The sequence below is a fragment of the Formica exsecta genome, unplaced genomic scaffold (assembly GCF_003651465.1).
Source record: "Formica exsecta isolate Colony F162 unplaced genomic scaffold, ASM365146v1 scaffold43, whole genome shotgun sequence".
NCBI classification, from domain to species: domain Eukaryota; kingdom Metazoa; phylum Arthropoda; class Insecta; order Hymenoptera; family Formicidae; genus Formica; species Formica exsecta.
In genome coordinates this window covers 541995-568960 of record NW_021851539.1, presented here as the reverse complement: position 1 = coordinate 568960, position 26966 = coordinate 541995, and the positions used below count along the sequence as shown (strand labels likewise).

General features: G+C 38.8%; 1 protein-coding gene across 11 annotated transcripts in view; it reads left to right on the top strand.

The window, feature by feature from the left end:
• The window catches only part of LOC115240463 (microtubule-associated protein futsch), a 75805-nt gene that overhangs the window by 39793 nt on the left and 9046 nt on the right, over window positions 1-26966 (top strand). For 2 of the 11 annotated variants that reach the window (XM_029815618.1, XM_029815626.1), the window contains exons 2-17: window positions 2377-4111; window positions 8676-8867; window positions 10484-10594; window positions 11550-11639; window positions 11880-11966; window positions 12995-13093; window positions 15480-15560; window positions 16220-16315; window positions 16727-16961; window positions 17687-17758; window positions 18727-18892; window positions 19598-19707; window positions 19916-20091; window positions 20284-20503; window positions 21028-21141; window positions 26304-26308. In XM_029815618.1, the coding sequence (XP_029671478.1) occupies window positions 2411-4111; window positions 8676-8867; window positions 10484-10594; window positions 11550-11639; window positions 11880-11966; window positions 12995-13093; window positions 15480-15560; window positions 16220-16315; window positions 16727-16961; window positions 17687-17758; window positions 18727-18892; window positions 19598-19707; window positions 19916-20091; window positions 20284-20503; window positions 21028-21141; window positions 26304-26308 (3555 nt within the window). In that variant the 5' untranslated portion in view covers window positions 2377-2410. The remainder of the gene's footprint in view (window positions 1-2376; window positions 4112-8675; window positions 8868-10483; window positions 10595-11549; window positions 11640-11879; window positions 11967-12994; window positions 13094-15479; window positions 15561-16219; window positions 16316-16726; window positions 16962-17686; window positions 17759-18726; window positions 18893-19597; window positions 19708-19915; window positions 20092-20283; window positions 20504-21027; window positions 21142-26303; window positions 26309-26966) is intronic. The other 9 variants (XM_029815621.1, XM_029815620.1, XM_029815619.1 and 6 more) reach the window with 9 other exon arrangements.

The window sequence follows — 26966 nt, the reverse complement described above, 5'->3', positions numbered from 1 at the left end:
AAAGAGTGAAAGAGTGCCTCGGTCGTGAACCCGAGGAACGACCTCGGTGAAACATCGTGTAAAGAGGAACGAGCAAGAGAGAGAGAGAGAGAGAGAGAGAGAGGGAGAGAGGGAGAAGAAAAAAAGAACGGGTTAAACGAGCAGAGAGCGTTAAGAAGAGGAGAAAAGATGGAATCGTGGAGAGTGATGCTGACAGAGAGAGGTTGATTAAATTAAACAGCTGCGAAAGACTCGAAAAGGTGGCTCGAACCACAAACAAAATTAAAACTTTTGCGCGCGATATCGCGTTTTAAGGACGGAAAGAAGCCGATGCGCGCGTATAAAAAATCGCTTGCCCCACGCATTACTTTCTAATTTTGAACTCGCCGCATCGCGTTGGTTTACATCGTGTCGCGAGATCGAACCGGCTACTGCCTCTCTGTTTATAAATTCTTACGGTTGGGGATGTACATATATACATCCCCCAGCGCTGGAATTTGTCAAATTACGGAGGGTATTAAACGGGGGACCGTTACCTCCCACGCAGCCGAAAAAGAAGATGAACGGAGACTATGCTCTTTTGATAAAACGGTGGGAATTAGGACACCGAGTAAAATTTCCTAAAATTGTTTTCCATTTTTAATTTATTAAATCAATTTTCAATCCAAATTACAATATTATACTGTAAATAGTTTTTGCTTTAATTTTTGGAAAACATCAAGAAATCTCAAATAGACAATGACACTATGTTGCCTTTAATTCCACGGCTTCAACAGGATACTGTGGATATTGATTATGAAAGAGCAATTATAAATAACAACTTCCTCAAAATTTTATCTCGGAATATTCTTTATGAGTTTTGAATTTTATATTTTGAAAGTGCATTCCGTCGCAGAAATATAAATGCGCGACGTGCGGAATGGCTAATAATAGAAGGTTGGCTTGCCGGCCAACAACGCCGGTTTGCAGTCGCGACTGGGTTCTATAGAGGCGTAACTTCCGTTAATATCGTGGCAGACTTGGTGCTCTTGGTGCATCTCGGTGCTCGCACATCCGCGTATGAGAATATCATACGCATTCCGTTGCGACGATTTCGTAAGCGGGGTCAGAAATTTTCGAGAGTGCACGAATATACGCACGAAATACATACCTGATGCGATAATATGTATTATCGCATTATACCGAAGTATATATAATTCGGATGTTCCAGAATACGATGATATTATTAAAATTTGATATATGCGAAAAATTATTGTTGCGTGTTTAACACTTAACGATGTATTTTATGTATCATCTTTTCATACGGCAAACTTATTAAATTTAATGTTCGTGCGATGTAATGTTCGTGCAAATTAATTTAATTAGCATATATAGGATAAAATCGACGAAAAATGCAATGCAATAAATAAATTTAAGCAAGTATTATTTAAGTGACTGGCAGGAGTTGCCTAACAAGCGCGCTACATATCCTCTCGACCCTGATCTTGCACGACCACTTGCGCGGACTATATTTTGCATAACCATAAACCGACGCTACTTCATCGAGTGGCAGATGGTTCACCATGCGCGTCCCTGAAGAGCTTTCTTTGCACACCGATACGGAGAAAGTCAAGTGCGCGGATCGAAGAGATCGGATTCACACACGCTTATTACATGCCGCATAGATTCTGCAAAAATGGACTGTGATAAATATAGCTAAATAAATTATTATTTTTGATATGTGTTATTATGATTAATTAAAAAATTTATAAATATATAAAAAGATTTATTATGAGAAGATTTACAAAGAATCTTGAAATATTTGAACATACAAATTTTTATCTGTATCTGATATCTTTAGAAATTTGTAGTGTGTTCCTTATAATTTTTAATCTTGAGATTAATGTACAAATAATCTAATTTTGACGTGTATCTTTATTCGATATAGAAATAATTAACGTATTGTCGAAATAAATGTATTTTTCATTATATTATTCGAAACGTTAATTTAACGCGTAGCGTCTTACGTTTTCTCGCTCCGTGGAATTTTTATTCTATCTCGCACTTTCTAGCTCGAAATTATATACGGGAACCGGTTACTCGTGAATGTTATTTATCGGTTCTACATTTCGCGTTCCCGTTGCCCAGTTTCAACTCTATATTAATTTGAATCTCTATATTAAACGTCTATAAATTCATCCTTCTTGTTCGCGCTAGAAGAAGAGAGAAGCCTATTATTCCAACATATTATATACTCTTTTACGAGGCGTCGAAATATAAAGGAGTTTATAGGATTATTGCAGTTGTGGCATTAACATTTTTCAAATCGAACGTGTCCGATTACCACCTTAAAGTCGCATTATCGAAATGCACTTATTTAAATTATTTACGATTTAAATTCTGAACGTCTCCTTCCAGGTGCGTCCACGGTGTGACCGCACGAGGAATCACGATGGCGGAGGTGGCGACGAAGAAATCGATCAATGTAGTAAGTAGTAAGAAGAGCGAGGTGTGCGGTGTTCAGTCTAACAACGGTTTGATTGATTTGGATGATTTAACCGCGAGTAACAACCAACTAATCTCATTGTGCGACGACGACGACGACGACGATCTCGTACTCACGAACAATACGCGTAACGAGCTCGATAACGAGGACAAGAGCCTGCAGGAGTTGATAGAGAGCGAGCTGGCGCTAAGGATTTGCTCGAGCAAGAGCGACGACGACGTCACCGAAGACCTCGAGGAGCAATCCGTCGTCACTCAACCGGAGACGATCAAGAGGATCGTCCTAGATCGTCGACAGGATCCTGTCGACATTAATGCGGAGTTTATAGCCGCCGAGAGCGAGCATTATTCACTGATCGAGGAACCCCATCAAAACGGTCACGTGTCCCCGAATGCCAATGTCGACATCGCGAAACCGGAACCGGTGTGTTTGCGCGACGAGAAGGAGGAAAATGTGCTCGTTGAGCAACCGGAAGTCCAGGCCGCATCGATAATTGTTCAGAAACCGTGCGACGACGATTGGCCGACGAGTCGAGACGAACCCATTGACAGCGAAGAGCATCAGGCAATCACCAAGGATCACGTCGTGCCTGCCACAGACGTCCCGGACTCTAGTAACGTCACGAGCGATCTCATCGACACGTCGATCTCCCAACCTTTGGAAACTTGTTCCGTACATGAGAAGGAGGAACTTGCACAAAAGATGCCGGACGACGCGAATCTTTGTTGCACCGATGTCAATCAAGAAAATGAAATGAATGCTCAAGACGTCGCTCAAGACACGTGCACTGAGCAAGCGTTGCTTTCGAGCAGCCAGCAGTTCTCCGACAACTTCGACGAAGCGCTCTACCAAAATCGAGATTCCAGTAAGCAGAAGTTTCCTTTCACGAACGAAGAATCTTCCGCGAATGAACATATCGAGAAGCTTGAGGATTCCTCCGGACATGTCGAGGAAAGGATTTCGACGTCGCCGATTTCTCAGGACAAACAGTCACCTTCCGAAATCATCGAAGAGGCAGACTCGAAGCTGAACGAGAAGCACGAGGAGGATTCTTGCTGCACCAGGAAGCAATTTGAAAATTTTGACGACGGTATCGTTAGCCAGTCTGAGATCACGGAGACGGCCAGTACGCAGGAGTTCCTCGCTATGGAGCGTCGCGTGCTGAGCGAGGAGGTCAACCAAGAAACGCCTCAGATCGTGGCATCGCCAGAGATCACCGGTTCATTGGCAACATCGGGATCGATCCTCGAGAGCGAACCCATCCCGGAGTGTCCGAAGGACATCGCGGAGGACGCGCAGAACCCGGTGGACGAATCCTCGAGCGAGTTGTCGGCTTCGGATTTGACATTCATCGAAAAGACCGAGATTGTGGTGTCGGACACGAGCGTGACCATCTTCTCGGAAACGAAGCGGATCGTCGAATGTGCCGACGAGAATTTGGACTCGTGGACCACGGTCGAGGAGGCTACGAAATCAGCCAGCGTCGAGGAGGAAGGCGAGACGGAACGCAGCGATGACGTTAACGAGGCGACGAGAGACGATAACGAGGGGAAAGCAGACGATTCGTTCGCGCCCCCCGCGTCCCCCCGCGCGCCCCTGGCCACACCGGACGAAACGGAGACGAGCGATGTTTCTAACGCCTGCGATGTAAGTGTGCTTTTTTCGTGAATTAACTCGACGCCCACGCACAACGAAACGGCTCGAAGGAAAGAAGGAGAGAGAGACTCGAACAGCCGACAAGATCTGTTTATATATCTGTATAAATCGAATCTTTGCACTCGCAACTATTTTCAGTGTTTAGGAATTAAAGTTAACGATATGTCACTATCATAAACTTTATGACAATGACATATTGATTTAATGTGAGTGCAAAGCGTTGAGAAAATTCACCGTTTTGAGTCACGGCACTTTCTTTCGAACCAATCGTTCCTACAGGTAAGAGTAAAATAATCGTTTTATTAGTAATTAATGTGCTTTGATATGCCCCTGATATTTTATCAATGTCGAGTAACATTACTGTTATCACCGTTTTAAAAATTGATTACTCTTTCTATTACTTATCATTAAAATAATGTCCGATTAATTCCGCGAAGAATAATTCCACGTTTCATTAACGTCTGACTATTTCACACATATACAGATCGTGTAATTTATGTATCTTGAAATTGATAGGGTTGTTTTCTGCTTTTGCCGGTAAAGAGCTGCGTACGCATAGAACGCGCCATAATTTAAGCAAGCGCGTTCGGATTTGCTTGTGTTGAATAATTCTTGCGAGTGCATTGTGAATCCACTCCTCCTAGCAATCTCCGCAAGACTAATTGCGCCATCGCTCTATGTAACTCCTACGCATGTTTTTACACGTTTGCGCGATTAATCTCGTTTATTCTTTTTTTTTTTTTCGATAACGTTTGCGTCCAGGTAAGCGATTCTCAGAACGCCCGCGGGATCCACATATAACGTGATGATACTCTCATCGACGTGCGTTGAGTTTTTAGTAAACTGATGTTCCTGTTATACAAATTATACGGCGATTGCTGAAACGTGTTACTATTAATCCGTTTAATTAATTTTCCAATTTTCGACGTGCTTGAAAAAAATAATCGAGAACGAGTGCAAATAATAATTAATAGCAGATAATCTCTTTTCCCGCTCCTTCCCTTATTTACCATTATCCATTCATTTCAACATTCCTGCACAATTGCAGCTTATGACTTGCAACATATCTTTCGCTACAACTCATTACTCGTAAAATACGAACCAGTATTATCTGTCTTCATCTCCTCATACCCTCGAAGGTACACCCTCTCACGATCAGCGGCGCGTGACGATCGCTCACGCCACAAATTTCATGCAAATGCAAGACGTACAACGGCAACGGAAGCCGGGTTATCAGCGCAAATTTTCGTATCAGTCCGTGAAACGTCGCTTATCATGCGGCGGTACAATGACATTTGCCTTCTTGGTCAAATTGATTTTCGAGAAATACTTAATCCTCGAAAGAGATATTTAATCCTTAATTGGTAACGTCCATTTTTCAACTCGTATATTTCATATTCTGTATATTCTGTTAAACTTGATACAGATAGCGCGATACAGATTTTTCACAAGAGATAATTTTCAATGGTTAATTTTACTGCTTGTGCAAATTAGGAAAATATAGAGGAGAGATAGTAAACGATTATATACACATAAATAATATAGTATTTTATCTTTGTTTCTTCCAACGCAATACAAAATTGTATTTTATTTCTTTTTTATTTAATTTAAATTTAGAATATTAAAAATTTTTAACAAATTCTCTTTTAAAGCACTATCATGTCTCGTCCTTGTTTTTATCAATTCCTAAATGAATGTCCTTCTTTTTTATTGAATTTTCATCTTTTATGAGACGCAATATCATCAGTTTTATGTCACCAGTTAAGGGCCGACCAAGATCGAGGTCAAAGTCGATCGTACGCTGCGTATTCTGTGCTCGTAAGAACGGCTTTTGTCGGCCGCTTGCTCCTCGGGACGTTCCACCTCGGCTCGGTTCTGCTGGCTTGAGCAGCGGTATCCAAAGAGCTCTCACTTGGCCAATCGGTTCCACGTGCCCGGTGGAAACGGCCAATCGGGAAGCGCGTGCCACGCTTTGGAGAGCATCGAGTTTCCTGAACCCGTTACGAGACGCGCACGCTCTCTTCGGGAGACGCGTTCCTTCGGTTCCTCAGACATATCTGAGGCACCTCGTGCGTCTCTTCATATCGCCTCCAGCGTTCCGAGGATGATCATCGATCAGGTACGACCTGGACGACGATCGTTTTGATCCATCAGTGCTGGTGCAGGTCGCTGATGGATTCGATCGCGAGCGGGGGAGACGATACGGTTGTTGAGCAAGAACATTCGTCTTTTTTCTCTCCGGTCCCCCTTATAGTTCTCTCCTTCTTTCTCTCTCTCTCTCTTTTCTTCTCTCTCTTTCACTCTACGTCACTCCCACTATCGCTTCGGTCGCCGGCCGTCTCGCTCGCACTTGAAATCCGGCTTCAGTGATTCCTTCTTTCTTTCTCTGTCCTTCGTCGACCTCGTTGCTAAGGTGGACGCGCGTCCGTCATTCTGAGTGCGTGGCCGGTGCTAGAGACTGCTAGGATAAGTTTGCGAACATTGTTTTGTATTTTGTGAACCAGTGATGATGTGATCGGCGTGATTGCCTTTCTATGGGAAAATTCTCGGAGAAAAGATCAAAAGCGACTATCTTCCGGTTTTCTCGGGATGAGAGTGAATAATTAAAACATAGCGTGGACTTTCGAAACTCTGCTTCCGTACTCTTTCGTGTCAGAGAGCGCGTAAGTATGGAAAGTAGACAGGCTGTGAAATATCGCAAAGAGATTTGCTATAAGTTCTGATTGTTCCGAAGATCTTTGAAAAACAATTGACAAAGTGCATCAAAATTATTATTAAGATTCAATATACAAGTGTTTGAACATTTTCCCTTTCTTTTGTATCGCGTTGTCAGGATACGTCCGATCAACATTCAAACGAAAGTAAATATAAACGACGACGGAAATCGGATGTCGTGTCATGCTGGTTTCTAATTCTCGAGGTAATTAATAGTCGAACGTTACACGTCGTCTTGATTACCGGTGGTGCGCATTATGTCACGGTTTTGCGTTACGCTCGCGTAGCTCATGCGTTCCGGAATATTGCTTTTCATGCGCGAGACTCTTATCGGAAGTCTTCCTTGTCGGGCAGTCATACTTGTCGAGCAATTAAGTCGTTGCGCATAAATCGTCTCGGGGCTCTATGAACACCCAGGCGCTCTTATCACGCAATTGCCTCTACGATACGTCAGTGTTGAAAACTAGTTCCGCTATATTACGAACGAATCAAAATCCGTTCATCGTTCCGGTTTGATGAAGAGAACGAGAGCGACGCGCTTCTCATTCTTTTAATTTATAATTCGAAAATTAACATCTTTTTTCCAATTTCAATTTATGATCTTGAGCTCTTTTTTTTTATTCGTGAGCGCGCTTAAACTCTTTCCTCTGATAATTATTCCGTTACCTCAGCGTGTTATCGTAAGACTCGGGTTATTACGAGTCGAACAATTACAACTCGAGCCGAGAATCACGTAGGCGGGTGACGCTTTAATTGCAGCGTGCGATATCGGAGCAGTTCCGCCCGCGCCGGAGAAACCATATGATTAAACAAATATTCCGTCGCAAATCTTGCCTTTCTAACGTGCAGATGATCGCGTTATACACGCTCACGTATATACACATCGCGAATGAAGTGCGCTGAGAATATGTGGCCGATCATCATCCCAAAGAGTAGTTTGCAACGGGATATTTGGATAAGCATTGTGTTGGAGCAATAATTCTGGTTTGCCTGTAAAGAGAATTTGCAGTCGAAGATTGTGATTTTTTAGATATTGCCTTATTTATATAAAATATGAGCGATAAATAATTATATTAAATAATTTATTGTGATAGATAAAGATTTGTGATATTGTGGTTTTTCTATAAAGATAGGAAAAAAGTATCTTAAATTTTTTTAAGGAAGAACCGCGACTCTTTTATCGATAAAAACCGTGCAATTTAATTTATTATTTCTTTAGCACGTTTTCTAACTTACATTTTCCGCATCGTTTAGTATATTTAGTAAATCTTATTAAAAAATAAAATTTTACAGAACGGGAGATAGACTTTTGACAAAAGTGTTAAGCAAGGGAGATTTATTTTTTGCAACAAATTGTGGATCAAACAACAAAAATAACGTAAACAGTGCGTTAATATTATTTTTTTTTTCTTTCACTGCCCCATACATGTTTGACGGAAAGATTGCGTTACAATACCGTGAAATTGATATTATTGCTCGCAAATCACACTCGTTGGGCGAACGTAAACTTTCATGTCCCACCGCAAAGCCCGCGTTTCACTTACGTCGACGTGCGCAATAAAGTCCATTGAATCCCAGAGCGGCACAATAGCTGAATCTAATTTCCGCGATCCTATATTCCTTTCCGGGAGACCCGCGAGTGCCACATACGATATATGTAGTCACGAAAGAAATATATTCGGTATATCTCTAACGGAAGGAATTACCATTAGCATTTCCATTTTAATTGTTCGAGACGCGCGAAGAATCCCAGGGCGAGAATGCCATAAGAAAGGTTCAATCTCAGGTGTTCTAGATTTGATGTATTTACTCATTTATTACCTTCTTCTTTTCGTTGCAGAGCGAGAGCCGCGAGGAAACGGTGACCGCCAGTTCCACCGTGGTGACCTCCTCGAAGGTTGGAACGAAAACGAAGAAGAAGAAGATCGAGGGCGTCGCAGGTAACGATGCCACCTCGCCGAACCTTACGCCGCGCACAAAGAAAACCAAGAAGAGCAAGAAGAGCGATCTCGAGAAAGAGAACATCTCCGTGGTAAGTGATAAATCGTTTTGATAGATGCGCACGCGCGTGTGAGTGTGTATGTGTGTACGTATATATGTACGGGATGTCCCGCAGCTATCCGTTCACTCGTACGGATTCTCTAATAGCCGACTCGAAAGAAAATCTGATAGGGCGTCAAATCGAAGTTCCGTCGAATTAAAGTTATCATCGATGTATCGACGTTTTTTTTTTGTTAGAAAAACAATTGGATCGATGAATGAAGGAAATCAGCGATTATTCCGGGACACCCTGTATATACGTTTTGCAATATAAGCGCTATGTTTGCTAGTTTATTATGTTTTGTCGCGTCGATTATCGACACGGCGTATATATGTCACCGCGATTTCTTATCCAATAAACGCCGATTATTCGTGATTATCGGCGGTTACTCTAGAAACGTAAGTGAGGGCGGTCCTCCGACATGCGAAATGCGCGGGTATAAAATAACCGTGCACAGGAACCGTTATCACGTTAATTATTGCTTTGCTCGGTAACTCTTCGCCGACGGTGAAAACCGGAAACTCGCATTTTTCGTAGCTCATCTTCATACGCCGACTTTTCCGGATTTCGTCGGCACAGATATAGGAGCGAGTTTTCTATTTAGCTCCTCTTGGAATCAGAGATCCGATATGCTATCGAAGCGCTGATTAAGTGGAACAGCGAACGATATCAATTGAGATTGCGACGTTTCCCTTTGCAGACTACGTGAGCGCGAGCTTTTACTTCCGTTCCGTGTATCATCCTTTATAACGTTAACGTGTCGATGAAAAAAAAAAAAGATTAGTATTGATATTATACAAAAATTGATTGACTCAGCGAGATTTGAATACATTACAAGCGGCTAAGCAATTCGTCATCAATTGCAGAGGAAAGATTTTAAAATTTTATTATTGTTTCATTATGACTGTTACTATTTATGCCTTGAGTCATAAGGTAAACTTACAACTGCTCGAACAGAAACAACTTTAGTAATGATTTCAAAACAGTATTCACAACAATCGTGTTATACAAATCTTATTCCTTGATTATGTCAATTAACGGTATCATGGGATGTGTCTTGTTTATCGCGTGAGTATAATATACATATATGTGAGTATATATGTTTAGAATGTGCCGAATTTTTTTTTTTTTTTATTTTGTGTCACCAACCTAATTGTGCATATAAATTTTCTTTTATTTGCGAATTAGCTCTCTCTTGCAAAATATCGGTTCAATTACGCGTATCTGTGCTGATAAAATTGCATAAATTATTTGTGTTTGTAAACAGCAAAATGCGATAAATTTATTATCGTAAATGCATTGCTTTTTATATCAGTGGCTCGTGAAATTTTTTATCGAAGAATGGATTTCTTTTCTAATTGAAATAAATAAATTCGTGAACGAAATTCAGTGGAATCGTGAAATTAAGTGTTTTCTCGCTTACATTTATGAAATTCGAATTCTGAAAAATACATACATAAACAAAATTAATGCAACATATGATAATTATTTTTGTCGTTTGATATCTCATACGCGACTAATGGCTCGATGCAAATTAGCGTAGACGCAGCTTATTAATCTCTCACTGTTGCATGCTCAGTGTGTTTGTGTTTCTTTTTTTTCATCAGAACTGTAGCTTACGAGACGCAAGCATGCATACGGGTACTCGGCGATCGCATTCAGAGATGATCGATTTCTCCGACGAGGACGATTTATCGAACGTCAATGTTAAGTCACTGGTAAGTTGCGCTATAAAGCGTATTGCCCGAAAACTAACCGCAAACTAATAATTATAATCGAGATGTCATTTAATCTTTACGAATCTTAATCTAATTTTGTTATTAACATTATATATCTGGAAAATTAATTTTTGGTATCAAATAGTTTACATGATTATATACAGAATGTTTCAAAATTATCTGATGTCCTTTCATCTTTTTACATTTAAATTTTTGCAAACGGAGCAAGTCAATTCTTAGAATCTGTCAGCATAAAATACATCTTTGACACATTTAACGTAAACCTTAATTAAACACTTAGTATTTTCTCTTTCTTCTCGTTTTCTTCGTTTCTCTCGGTACAGATCTTTTTTAGTGATGTATTTTACATGTTTATTATGTATTTTACGTTTGCGAGAGATGCTATCTTCTAGCTTTAATTTTTTGCAAATGAATAAACGCATGCACGAGACTTATCTGAGTCCTCATTTCGCGAATTACTAGACACGATCGCGGAAATAACGGCTGGCGCAGCTCTAAATAATTAGCGTGCTATCACGCTAAGCAACTAAGAGTTACTTTTTGCGCGATGTCTGATTAAGGGCGTCGATGAGATTACATTGTCACTTTCGGGAATTGCGTGCGTAATTTTGCTCTTACGCGAGTAAGTAATGAGAACAAGTAATGAACCAACACACGATCGAGCGCGTTTTATAAAGTCGCTTTTTACGAAAAAGAAAGTTATAGTTTCTTTTTATGTCATTAAATCGGAACGAATCGTTCAAAGAAATGACGATTGGTATTAACATATAATTAAGTAAAATGCATATTCCGTGCGAAATTATTCCGTGTAATCATGGTTTACAGCGCGAGATCGCGCAAAAACGCACTTTAGCGGACTCAATATTCGTTGTTTGCATGCGTATACTCACCGATCCGCGCCTGCATTTTGTTCTTCTTCTTTTTGCGCATGCAGACACAGAACTATGTCTCGGAGACGAGCCGTAGCGATCAGGAGAAGTTGTCTAGAGAACGAATCGCGACCGGCGTGTCCATCAAGCAATTAGTAAGTAACATGTAGATGATTACATATATATGTATATGTTTACATTTACAGCGAAATATGTGGAGATTAATACAGAAGAGATAAGCTCGTTGTTTTATCGAGCATTTTTTTTTCTATAAGATAGAAAGTACCTCGTTTCTTTTTCTATCGATAAGATTGATAATCATTTCATACGCTTTCGCCGCAAATTTGCTTCGTTAATAGCCGATACATTTGTCAGATGTATTTTGTCACTAACAGTGTCGCAGCTTTGGCGACATCTCGAACATGAGCGACGGCGATCAGGCGGCTTTTGGGAAAACGAGCCACGCGGTGGAGATCGAAGAGGTTTGTATACATAATCTATTATAATCCGTTCAAACGTGCATCAAATGTTACGTAAACGTAATGTGTTTGTTTTGTCTTGCTCATTGTAGTCGAAAAAAATATTATAAGCAACAAATTTAAGTACAAAATGCTCATCTTTTTATTCAAACTAGAAAGGTTGAGAGAAACTTTTTTTTATACAAAATAGGATAAAATAGAATCTTGAAATTATTTTTTTGTTTAATAAATGATTTTAAAGATAAGATTATTTTAATAGCTTTATGACAATTTTCTTGAATAACAGAATTTTTTTAAATTTTCTTGAATAATTTCTTGAATCTATTTCTTAATAGAGTCTTTATAAAATTTTATTTTTTGCATAATCAATATTTTTTTATATTTGTAAAATAAATTTACTCGCAATTTCTTTCTTACATTTAGTAACAAAATAAGAAGAGATTGCGCCGCATAAAATTTGTGCAAGCATGCGAATGCTTATTAACGATGTCGCAAATTAGTTTTCGGCATAATATGTACGACAGGAATGAGGAATGCATTATCTAACTTTTGTTACTGCATGAGCCACTTCCGATATTTGCTTCATAACGTGGCGATTATCCAAATTCTAAACAAATAATATAAACATTTTAATAATATACTAATCACACATCTAGAGCGCGAGTTCTGTGACATGAAGTGCTGATTTAATGCATAACATTTTTGTTCTAAAAAATATTATTTTTTTTATAATACAACAGAATTTTTGCAACAAAACATAGTCTTGTATATGTTGATTAATATTACGCAAATAATATTTTATCAGATTTTATTGCACAATTAAGAATATAGATAACAAAATATTATAATATTTCAAAAATTATATGCAGCATGAAATATCTTCATATCTTCACTTTGAATAGAAAACTTTTTCTCGTGTCTTTAATAAGACGATCCATTATCGCTTACGATCGATATTTCACAGAACTCGCGTCTCTCTTGAAACGACTCACCGCTAATTTGTATTCTCGTTGACGCTCTCTCGCTCGTAGAAAGCGAGGTCGATGGGTGACCTGAGAGTATGCGAGCAGGGTTACACGAAATTCACCAAAGACGCGCCCGTCTTCGCCGGGGTGTCGGTCAAGGCCCTCGTAAGTACCTTTTGTACGTGACACGGACAACATCGGAATCGGCCGAGCGACAATGGAGCGATGGATCGCGAACCCGATCTAACGAAACTGTGTATCTTTTATCGCGGCTCGTGATCGGCAATTTCTATCCGAGAGTAACGATTTATAGAGCGGTGGGCGTGTAATTGTTTTATCCTATCCGGTATTTGAAGGCCATCGCTTATTTGCCGCGTTCCCATTAATCGCGAATAAAATCAAACGAACGAAAAAATAGTAATGTTGCGTTTTACAAGAGTCAATTTATAACATTTGCGATCATTTCCGTGGAAATGGAAGGCGATTAATTTCTATTGGCTTTAAAGCATGGGTTTTAGTGTTTGAATAATTTAACAGCTCTCACGCAGAAAGTAATCCGATCGATAACTGACAATGGACAAAGTTGATCTCGCTGTTGACATAAATCTGTATCTTATCTCTTTAACGCCTTTTATTAATTAATTAAATTTATTTCGTAGAAACATGGCATCATTCAAACTTGATAAGTTAAAACTACAGAAGATTTAACTTTCATTTAATCTCATAATTTCTTAATAATACGCAAATCTTTCGTCGGAAAGCGATCTGAGAAAGGAATTTCGGTAATATGGGTTCTCTCCTTGAATGAGCACTCGGTCAAGTACAGTGTGCTCCGAGAACTCGCATGCACACCGGAATAGTTCATTCCATCGCGCCGCGAATGCCGTCTCTCCATTTATGGAAGGGCCGACTTGATAATAACCCACTACTCATTTGGCCTACTTCAGCCGATTGCGTGGAAATGCGAACTCCGGATGGAGTTTTTTTGCTCCATCCGCCGATTATCGGTTATCCGGTTATCGGGTTTTCGGTGCACGACTTCGCTCCCGGCAATGTCGACGGGGCACGTGCGCCCCGTCGAAATTTCACATACTCGCCTGCGTTTTCCGCCGTTTTAGATCCGAATATGGGAAAGGAAAGCGGGAAAAGCGGGTCAAACGTCTTCGCGAGAATTAACGCATCGAGGTTGCAATGTTGCTAAATATGTCGCAAAGAATGTTAGAATTGTTAGAATCTTTATTTTAATTGCAAAATATTGAGATAAGCTAGAGTGACTGCCAAATAAAAAAAGTAGAGCCATGGGTAATCAATAATAAATGTGTGTGTAAACAATAAATATATCAAGGAATTATAATTTTAAATTTTTTTAGATAAATTAGTAATAATAAAACGCGATATTCATCTTTTATCCACACACATTAACTTTCACCATAACGTGATCTAAGGAGTCTTGCTCCGATCTTATCGGAAAATTGTGTTACCGATGAAAGACGTTTGATTAAAATCCTTTTTATTCCAATTAAAGAAAGAAAGAAAGACGTAATTCAATATAATTTGATTCTATGATTCTATGCGACGCATAGAGATATATCGTGTTAACGATAATGCCATCCCATTAAACGTTTGTGATCGTATCGCTTTGTTAAAGAAAGCTTACTGATGCGACTGATAGAGCGTGACGGTGCCGAAAGCAAAGACGATTCGAGATGAAGCGAGTGAGCTCGCGAAATGATCGGCTGACGCGATTTAACGAATAAATTCCGTGCTACTTCCAATGTTGTCCTTTGTCGTTCATTTTGTTTGTTCCCTTTTCCCTTTGTCGTCTGATGCAGCAGTTGGCAAAGTTTCGATCGAGGCGATTAAAACGCCTCGCACGCAGACGAGGGAGAAGCCGCGCGTATTCCCCAAGGTCCATAGATATCAGAATTTAAATTTAAAAAAAGTTGTTTCTTCAAAAGAGACCGATAAATCGTACATAAATAATTAAAGGCGTAAATCACAGACTGCGAACGAAATATTGAGAATAGAGAAAGACTGCTTAACAATGTGTGGTGTCGTCCGTAAAGCAAATATCTTTGCTTTACCGGCGGTCCTTCGCGTAAGATCGCCTTCTCCCTCGCTTGCTTCAAGGACGTGCATTTTATATTGAGTGTACGGCATACAGAATGTACGTATGCTTAGAAAAAAAAGAATTAATACTCTCGGACGTAAATATTAGCGAAGACTCTCGAGCACCGTCTCCGCCTCCGACGATGATGATAATGTCGTCGCATATATACTTGTCCTCGGCCGCGTGAGGGCTATCTACCTGCAAATTATGATTTTAAAATTTCCGACCGCGTCGTTGGCGACGCCATAACCGTGGATAATGAGTATAGCTAACTGCTGCATTCCGTGATAAGTATTCGAGTACCGTATTTCGCCTGTTGTTCGTTTTTACGCTACCGTTTTACTAACTCGCGGCTACCATCTCTGTTCTTCTCGACATCTACCTCTTCCCGGCATGCGAAACCCTAAATTGACAATCACTGAAATCGACCCCGGGGGACAGAGGGCTTCCTACTGTAGTTTGGCAAGCTTAACGAGCGAGGGTAAGGACAAGGATCGTGCATGCGAGAAGCCGAAACTCGAGGTAAGAAAAATATTGACAAGAGAGAGAGAGAGAGAGAGAGATAAAGCGCGATAAGATCGATTCGTACAGAGGTTTGACTTGACCCAGAGTTTTTGACTGCTTTTGCCATCTTTTTCTCAAGAGAGAAAGAGAGATATATGCTTCGCTTGTTTAGCTTGCGATTGATTTTTTCTGCCTTTCTCAGACCTTTGTACGAACTTCTCGGAGAATCAATGTTACTCTTTTGTAGAGACTAAAAATTGCGATAAAACTGATGCAATTTATGATGTTTATGAAAATACGTATTGTAATAATTGTGTATAATTAACATTAGCTCTCTCTGGTACAAATTATTCTCTTACAATAGAATATATCAATCTTATACCAAGGTCCAAATAAATTTTAATATTTTAATGATGTTGCACGTGTAATTTTCATTTCCATATACGATGATAATTTTTGGAATTTGTTTCTTTCTTTCTAATCTACAACCATTTTTCCTTGCTTCGTTGTTATTTTGAGAATAGTTAAGGGTTGCGGAAGATAAAATTTTCCTGCTCCGTAATAATGCTAGAAAAAATGTTTGTTTGCAAAATTTCTCTTTCCTTTTTATCTCTTTTCTTTTAGCTTTCAGATTTGTAGTATCTATTTTCTGACAAGATCACTGTTTATATTTACAGAAATCAAGCTTTAACAAATTCGACGCTCTCACCAAGAAGACAGTTCTGCACGTACGTTCGGTCGATGCAGGAAAAGTGCAACAGCAGCTAAATGCCGTAAGTCTATCTTTCTTTCCGTTACTCGCATATTGTCAAACTCCGAAAACATATATATCGTTTTTACATAAAATATTTTACAAATATAATTAAAAAAATAAGAAGAAACGTAAAACACGATTCGCTTACAATCAGAAATTTATAAATCCTTTATTTGATATCAAAATTATATTCAAAGTTATATCTTATCTGTATCTTACACATTGCACTAAAATTGTCTTTTTTTTTTTTTTTAAATTATCGTCTTCTGGATGCAATCTGTTAAACTCTCGCTCTTAACGCACATACTTAAGTACACGTTTAACCGGGAACGAGACGGTGCTGGAGAAAATCACCTGCTCGTCTCTCGTAAAGAGGCGGCGTAGAGAGTGAAAGTCGCGAAAGGCGCTAATGAATTTGACGCTTTGACAGGTGGGTCAGAGCGGCGATGCGAATACGAATTGTCGCAGCTGCGGCAAGGTCGTGTTTCAAATGGAGCAGACAAAGGCCGAGGGTCTGGTCTGGCACAAGAATTGCTTCCGGTGCGTGCAGTGCGGCAAACAGCTCAACGTGGACAATTACGAGAGCCACGAGAGCACGCTCTACTGTAAGCCGCACTTCAAGGAGCTCTTCCAACCGAAACCGGTCGAGGAGTCCGAACAACCCGGTAAGATGATTACTATGTCTCGCGCGAGCGCATACGCTTTTCACAAGCCGCGGCCCCGCGTTAATCCGCTTAAACGGATCGCTCTCTCGCGAATATTACACGTTAAATCTTAACGCGGATACTTAACGATCGATGTCGATCTCGTCGTCTAGCCGCTAATCTCTCGGCGAGGAGGACTTTGCGCGGATAAAGAACAGGCCGGAATGTATTAAAGTAACGTAAACGCATGAGATACGTTTCGACGGGAAAATTGGAAGAGATAAAGTTGGTTCTCGCGGTGCTCGTAAATTTCTTTCGCTTTAATGATTAGCCGGGGCGTTCGATTAATCCCAGCCGCTCGTCGCAGGTTTTTGTATTTTTTTTTTTTTTTCCCCGGTAACAAGATATACGTTCAGAGATGAGTATGTAGAACAATTGAAAGCAAGGTTGCATTCTTGATGTAGAGATAACAGAGAGGAAGTTGTACGACGTCAGACAAAGACAGAGTAGTGCATAAGGGGATCTACATGTAGCATAATGCTGTGTTAATTGCTGGCATAACTTGCCGAGTATACGTCGTCGCGGACTTACTTTGTTATAAGCTCTTAGAGTATAGAGAATAAAATTACAGTGTCCTCTTTTTTCTCTGTCCCTCTCCCCCGTATAATTACATGCGTGCACACGCGCGCGAAGAGAATGAGTGGTATCGTTAATACGACAAAGAGTTTGTCTTGTGAACCCCGCAGTGCGACCTCGAAAGCCGGAGCTGATCATACGGGAGAACGAGCCGAAAGAGTTGCCACCCGATGTGGTCAGAGGTAACGATATTCGACAGGCGTGTGCGTGTGTGTATACGTGTGTGGAACGCGATCTGGAGATTGCTCCTAACATTGCGTGTCCCTTTTGGCGAGTGGCTTCTTTAACCATTGATTGGCTCTATCAGATCGAAAAATTATCTGTGCATCAAATCGTGTCTCAGCATCAGCGTTTTCGATTAATAGAACATAGGGGATGTGAATTTGTTTTATCGTACCAAAACGAGGGTCGATATTTGTTGGTATATTTTACAAAATTACGAAACAGCTAATTCTACCGTCAACAGTAATATTAATCTTTTTTTTTTTTTGCATGAAAAATTGCAGTGATCAATATAATTTGGTTAGCAATAACGCTATTAACGTTTTAAATTTGCTTATAAAATTTTCTTTAATTTTTTAACGTATTGTATATATTAATTTTATCTTATTTTACATTTGTTGTCAAGATTCTTTGAAAGATTTATTATTAAATATTTGTCATAGCTTATAAGATATCTAGGAAGCTGAAATAAAAAATACATACAATTCAATTATAACTTTTTCGTTTGCGTGGGTAAAAGATCATCAAAATCATATATTATTTTATATATGACATTACTAATAGCTCGCGAGGAATAAGCGGTATCTGATACCTCATCATAAGTATGTATAACATCCACGAGAAAATAAAAAAATTATATGAGTTGTAATGTGATCTACATAACGTGACTATACGCTATCTTATCGAGGCGATTGCCTCTTTTTCTTTTTAACACTAGTTCTTTTAACAAGATTTTCTTTTATTTTGGACGCTTTTTAGAATTTTGTATCGTGTGTGCAACTTTGTCTTTTTCGCGAATCAGCGTGTTCTCGTGTGGCGGTCTAACAAATCTACCGCCGAGGAGATAGAGTGTCTAAATGTTTGAACAGGAGCGGAAGAGAGCATCGCGGGGAGTGAAGTAAAGAGATCTCTTCTCTAAATTTTTCAGCTTCCGACAAACCCGATCTAGGACTCGAGGAGCTCTCAAGCTTAAACGTCAAGTCGCGCTTCCAAGTCTTCGAGAAAGCTAGCGCAGAGAACGTCAATGAAATCGAGAGATCGCCGTCGCAGATCGCCGTCAAGAGATCGCCCAGCATCCTCAGTAAATTGGCCAAGTGAGCAATCAATGACTGATTTCTTATACGAGGTGTAAAAACGCTGACTAAAAATCTATCCAATTGTAATATATTCACAGAGTAGAATTTCACATTATGTCTACGTACTAGCTGATTCGAGTCACGTCTCACTTTTCGACCATATACGGCTCTCTCTTTGTTAATCTTAAACCGCGATATCTTACCGTGACACAGATTTGCTTCCGTAGGATGCATAATGATGAGTCTGTAATTTCGTAGGGCTGGCATTCCTCGGTGAGCTAGTAATATTCTCCATCGTGTTTATTTTTTATGTAAAGGATTAAAATAATAATATTCGAGTAATTAAAAGTAATTAAAATTTTGATATACAAGCAAATAATAAAAATATTATAATTATATTATTACACTTCTGAATGTAATAATTACAAAAAAAATCGTCTTTTATTAACAAATTAGTATTTATCGAAATAGAAACGCATTAAGAGAAATTTCAAGATTTTAATTATGATAATTATGTGAGATGTCGAATATAAGTCTCACCGTTGAAAATCTTATTAATCTACTTCGTATACGACACAACCGGTACGAGCGACATTTTCGCGGTATTCAGCAGTCAGCAGTTTTCTTTTCATAACTTGAAACTCGAGAAAACACGCGAGCAACAGAACATGTTACAAGCGTAATCGGAATATCTGTAACCGCCTTGCATGTCTTCTCATGCAGATTCCAAGCGAAAGGCATGGATATTGGCGTGGCGGACGAATCTCTCAATGGCATACCCTACGAAGAATCGAGCGAAAGTGAAGACGACGTCGAAACCGAGGAGACCGAAGGTGAGATAAATGAGAAGATATTGCAATCAAAGAAAGACACGCCATTAAAATTTTATATCATAAATTTATTAGATTTAGCACGAATGTGAATTTCTCCCTTAATTTAAAACTAAATTTAAAACTTTTTCTTTTTTTTCCACTAAACGTTTTTTTCATACATGTTCTTTTCATGCTGAATTTGTATTAATTTTTTCGTAATATTTTTCAGAGGTGGAAAACGAGATCGTGAAGGCAAAACGTACCACGCGCGAACGACCGATCAGTTTCTCAAAGATGGACGACATCAAGAATCGTTGGGAATCCACCAGTCAACAGGGAAGGCGCGAGATTCAGCGCGAGGCTAGGAAAGAAGAAATCGCAGGAATCCGCTCGCGATTGTTCATGGTAATTTACCTCTGTAAAAATAACCAGATAAAAAAATAATTGAATGTAATTATTTCAAAAGAAAAAAAAAACTTTTTTTTTTTTGAGAAGATAGTTTTAGTACATCACACTAGTTATTTATTATTATTCTTTTAATATCGCAATACGTTCTCTATTATAATTTTTCTCTCCCTCTTTTTCTCTGCTTTGCAGGGTAAACAGGGTAAGATGAAGGAAATGTATCAACAGGCAGTAGCCGGAAACGACCGCGTCACGAAGATAAATGCGGCGGAGGAGATCCAGCACTCGACTGCCCACGCTCGTTCCATCAAAGAGAGATTTGAACGGGGAGAGCCAATCGCGACTTCAGACGACGAAATCGACAGTAAACCGAAACCGGAGAAAGCCGACGAGGAGGTGATCGCAGCAGGTACAAATTGATATTTTCACTAATTAAATGACTTGCGAATTGAGAGCTATTGATACAAAAAGAGATATAATTATATCGCCAAAGAGATCGAAGAAATATTTAATCGAAAATACTATATTACAATTATATGAACGTAGAAACGGAAAGGAATTGTGATAATTGGAAATATATATAATAAAAGATCTATTTGCAGTGAAAATTACAAAAAAAGAATATCATCGCTTGTATCGTTTTATGTTTCGAAGTCAACTGAACTATCGGTAATTATAAATGAATGAAAGTAATATATGAGGTGAGATTTGAATAAAAACCCAATATTTTTTAATAAGATTTATTTTACATTCGTACTGCTGTCAGGAATTAAGAGAAAAGCTTGAAAGAAAGCAACTAATATTGCTTATAATATACGAGAGATTAATGCAAAAACTCTTTACAGAATAGAAGACTGTGTTAAGAGGTCATATTAATATTCAATGGTTTTTGTGAGATTTATTTTTTGTTTCGGATAGAGACAGACCATTATAAGTTGAGCAGGAAGTCGCGATCGCTCTTTTTGGAACTGGACGCTACTGCAGCGAAAACAGGACGTCCAGTAACGCCAGTACATCCGAAGACGCCAACCGAAAACCCACGACGTGCACGTCAAGGAAAAATACTGTATTTGAGACAAACATATCCGCTTTTGCGCAAGAGATATGAAACGTAAAAATATTTGCGCGATATACAAATGTCATCGCGTCTATAGTGACGATAATTTTCGAAATATCTGCGAAAAAGGCGTTCATGGGTCGTCAAGTCTCAGACGATGTGGTACGCAGCTCAGATGCGACCGAGGAGGTTCACGTAGAAACGTCGGAAATTTCAAACAAGTTCAAATTCTTCGAGTCCTACAAGGAACCGCAGAAACAGCGAAAGCAGTTTCGCATCACGCCTCCTCGCGACGGTCAAGTCAAGGTTCGATCCTTCGACTTTATTGTCGTTGATTGATTCACGCTTCTCTCTGTGTAATTTGATCTAACAAATGCGTGTGCGTGTTAACTAATTAAGTAATTGCATAATGTATCGCATTACATACTCGGTGGAATACGACTTTCTAATTTTTTTGATTTATTATTCGATTAAGTCGCCTCCAAGATTCATCTTTGAAATCTTTTAGACAAATCTTTAATTTGTCTGCTAAAATTACAAGTTCGTAACAAGTTCTACGTATTTTAATAATATAATTTATACAATTTATTTTTAATTTGAAAAATATTAATTTTTTGGTTATTAAAAGATTTACTCTTTTCTCAAGTACATATATTTGTTAAAAAATTATATTTTTTAAACATTTAATTTAATTTAATTTCTCAAAGTAAGAGACTCTGGAAATTCTCTTTATTATTAGCTATTATTATATATTATATTATTTATTCATATTATCCGATGTCGCTCAGTTTAATACTCAAAGCAAAAGTTGCGTCAAGGAAAAATACTGTATTTGAGACAAACATATCCGCTTTTGCGCAAGAGATATGAAACGTAAAAATATTTGCGCGATATACAAATGTCATCGCGTCTATAGTGACGATAATTTTCGAAATATCTGCGAAAAAGGCGTTCATGGGTCGTCAAGTCTCAGACGATGTGGTACGCAGCTCAGATGCGACCGAGGAGGTTCACGTAGAAACGTCGGAAATTTCAAACAAGTTCAAATTCTTCGAGTCCTACAAGGAACCGCAGAAACAGCGAAAGCAGTTTCGCATCACGCCTCCTCGCGACGGTCAAGTCAAGGTTCGATCCTTCGACTTTATTGTCGTTGATTGATTCACGCTTCTCTCTGTGTAATTTGATCTAACAAATGCGTGTGCGTGTTAACTAATTAAGTAATTGCATAATGTATCGCATTACATACTCGGTGGAATACGACTTTCGCTAAAAAAAGGATTTACTCTCTATCGAGTTAGAAAAAAAAAAAAAAATATAATAAAACTCGCTTGATCAAGTAACTGATGTAAAAAGAAACGTGTATAAAATTATTACGTTACTAAAAATAATGCTTTCAACAACTATATTTCTTTTTCGATATTTTCTTTTGCATAGTTTATTTTTATCGTATTTCAAATGCAGCATATTATTACTCACGCAATGACGTTATTTCTCGCTGATAAAGACTTTTTGATTATCGATAAAGCGGCGATATATGTACAGATATCTTGAAACATTGATTTACATCGATATTAACGATACGAGGCTAAAATGCGCGAACATAAATATAAGTTTTCGGAGAAACAGCGTGATCTCATTTCCAATTAAGACCGCAGAAATATTTGCAGTCAAGCGTGTTTGCCTGTTTCATATTGCATCACGACTTTAACCATCATCTGCAGTTTTATGTTTTAATACTTTATTTTTAATTTAATATTAACTGGTTTTGTTACTTTCCCCGATTAAATGGCGCCCCTTGCGTTAAATAACTCGTGTTACTTAACAGAACTACTCAAAACTGTCTCATAATGATCGACTCCAAAATATATTGTTAAAAAATTTATCATTATTAGACTCAAGCTCGAAAACAGCCTATATATAGTTAAAAAAACTATGGTCATTTTTCTAAAAATTGGAAAACTGTCCAAATCAAACAATATGAAGTAATAGTTATAATAACTAACTCTCTTTAAAATATGATTTATTTATATTTTAATGCACTATGTACACACAACTACAATGCGTTTGAAAAAAGATAAGAGCCTCCTGAAAAAATATTATGTTGCGATAAAATTTTTTAAATCATGTTTTTTTATAAATAATATACCCAATATTTTTCAAGAAACAAAATATTATGCTCTCGGAAAATATTCTAAAATAATTTTAATTCCAAATACACAAAGTATTTAGAATGAAACACTTTTATGAAATATTTATTACTCGCAAAAGTCGTTTATCTCGCATCCGAAAAACAGGAACCCCCCATTTCTCTCTCTCTCTCTCTCTCTCTCTCTTTTTCTTTCTCTTTCTGTCGGTGCATCCCTTTGGAATGCGCGTCTATCGATAATTATCGGAGCGCGATAACGAGATCTCGGCGTCGCTCGCGGACGCAGCTTATAATAAAAGGCCCCCTGTATGAAGGGTCCGGCGATGCGTCGCGCACACAAGAGCGAGTCGACGTTCCAACAAACCGGGCTGTCCTTGAACCCCCCCGAAGTGGTCAGCGCAGCAGCAGCAACAGCAACCATACTTTTACCGTTAGTATTCCTGCGTCCTTCCATTCGTGAAGAAGCAAACGGGCAACGAGCAGACCGGGAACTCGGCGGGCCCCGGGGACCCAACCAAAGGAGGGCGCGAGTGCGCGCGCGCGCGCGCGCGCTCGAGACGAAGCCCCCCTCATCGTCGGTAACTCACACACCCGAAGGGGAGGAGTACATATTCGTCGTATCCTCCTCGTGTGAACGGCATAGCAACCGGCGACCGGCTGTCGCGACGAACTTCTCACGAACCGGAGAAAGAGAGTCTCCCTCGAGAACGCGTCGAAGGTGGCAGACCGTTTGAGCGACGACGCTCAGTCTTCATCCGCTCGCCGAGGAAGCGTTATTAAATATTGCGGAAAGGTAATTATCGCGATCAAGTCGCATTCCGTAATTACGATCGTCGAAAGTACTGAACTTTTGCGGTACATATAGTCTCTCAAGATTTCTCTCGGTTGAGGATCTCTCGGTGTTTGACCGGCGCCATTAAAAAAAGCGACGCGAATTAAAGTTTCTAGTTGACAGTTCTAGTTTCAGTTTGACAGATAATCGACGCTCTGGTTAATAACATTTCTCTGCAATCGCGATCAATTCTGCATATATTCTTCGGCGAGATACTGTGATCGTGATTATTCGAGATTTTGTTAATTAATGATTATCTGGTGTCTGTGCGACGCGTTTGCTGAGAGCGATGGAGATTCTCTAACAATTAACGGAAACATAATTAATGGCGTTGAACGCATCAGTTAATAACGTGCAATTGCGATCAGATTTTTTCAGAATACCGCTTTTCTTAAATAAAGATCGTTCGATGTTTGAATAACGCATTTTTATCCGAAATTGTCGGCGAAAGTTATTTAGACTGAAGATAATTAACCATCTGTTTAATTAACTGTGCATTCGTGCTCGATATCTCGACAAAATCAGCTTCTTGCGAATATTGTGCTTAGTATAGCGATATATAGTACTCCAGATCTTATCAACAGCAAATTATTCTATATTGAGTGATACATCTTATATTTCGCTCGTAAAAGAAGTGTAAATTGCGCGAGAAACTCTGATATGAAAGTTTCAATTATCATATTTAGAGAGAGAATTATTAATACACATTGCGCGTGTTATCGCGCAATGTGTTCCCATCGAATTGTTGATTGTTTTAATTGCTTTTCAACGTACACATGTGTACGTACAATCGAGATCTTTTTTTCTGACTTCGCGTTGCGTTTCCGTTGATGGTAATCTGTGAAGGAACGGACGTCGCTCGCGGGGCGCAATCTCGTCGTCGCGGCTTGATTTGCCGCTTGACGTGCCGGGAGAAGGATACCGTGTGATCAAATATCCTTTCTGGACTGGTGATTTTATGGAATTCCGCTGGAAGTACGCTCCCGTAGCTCCTCTCTCGCTCTATATTACTCCGATATGAAGTCCGACTTAATATGAAATCCGGCCACAAGAATCGTTGTATCAAAACGTTGCTGTGCGTTGCCCTCGATACACCTTAATTAAAAATCATAGCCTCCGTGTTAATTAGCCAAATTAAATTCTTTAAAAGCACGCCGGAAATAGATAAATCTTTTTTCGAGAATATATCTACTTTTTATTTCCGATTCTCCATTATTTATATTACATTTTTATTTAATTATATTGTCTGTTTTTATATTGATCGATAATTATTCTATAATATTTATATTTACAATATTTATAATTTTGAATTAACATATGATAAAATGATTTGCTCATATGTAGCTTTATGTGATGGGAATGTCCTCAATTGCAGACTAAACACGATAAATACCGGGATTCTCGCGTAATTCAATAGAAACCCGCGGCCATTATTGATTTTCCATTTCCTGTCGCTTTCAACTAAAAGTTCTCTGTGGAGTTAATTCGAATTTAACATGATCGTTGATAAGATAATTTAGCTCATCGTTCCACAGTTGTATTTTTTTTCGCAAAGATTAAGATTGATTAATTGTTAATACGACGATAATAATCGAAGCATGTAATATATTTTCTGTTTTCTTCATCTTAATTATGTAGAATTATGTGATCTATTTATTTTAACTCTAATTACTTTAATTATTTCCTCCCAACTATAATATATCTATTTTAACAAGTTCTCAAAGACTTCGTTTCTCTCTCGCTGCTCTCTCAAGAGTGTCGTTTATCTCTTAAGAGAAACGGCATTCACGCACTTCAATATTTTTTGCTGAAGAGCAAATTCGTTGACATAAACGAAAGCGAGAAGAGCGAATTAGTCGGATTGTCGCAAGTGACACGACAATTGACCGCTCCACACAGAGTGCGTGTACTACTCTTGAACCTGTCAATTTGTCGTCATCAACCTTGAAGCGGCCCGCAACCCTTTTGCCCGATTAAGCCGACGATTCCGGTCGACAATCCCGGTCTCCTCGTCCCGATTAGACCTGAACTAAAGCAAGGGTGGTCCTTTTAAAATGTCGCAACCTTCGGTCGCTCCGCGTGATGTACAATCGGGTTCTCAGCTTTTACCTGACCCGCTTCAGTCCAGGTACAAATGTCTACAGGTCTATCGGAGAGACCAAACTTTTATAAAAAAGGGGATTTTGTTTTGTATAAAGGAACTTTTGTTGATATTGCAGTACCCTGATTGTGAAACTTTGAAGCATGTGAATATTCAGTTATTTATGTACGTTGCATGATTTTTATTTCTTATAAAATCATTTTTTTTTTTTTTTTTTAGAGATGTTATTTAAGAAATTATATAATTTATCTTTTTGATGTTACTTTTTTATAACTTTGTTATATAGTATATACAATTATATANNTATATTTTATTTTATATAAAATAATATTATCGATAAGAAAAGATCTGTAGTATTTTCTACACAAGATTTATCGTACCACCCACGCTTAGAACCTCTAAAGCTGACTCACGTCGACTTGAAAAAGAACATTTTGGTCGTCGATCTCCGGCTTACCTGGAATCCTTCCTGACGATGTGTATGCGTATGTGCGTGTGTGCGTGCTTGCGTGTGTCTGTGTGTGTGCGTGTATGTCTGCACACATCATGGTCTAAATATTCAATTTAAAATTATCGCACGATAAACGACTCACACGAAATATGTTCCTCACAATTATCATGTGTTCTTGCTATCTTATCATATAATTTTTCTACCAATTTTGGAGCAACAATTACGTAGCTAAATAAATATTTCCAATCTACAATAATCGAATAATAACTATTTAATAAATTTTCCAAA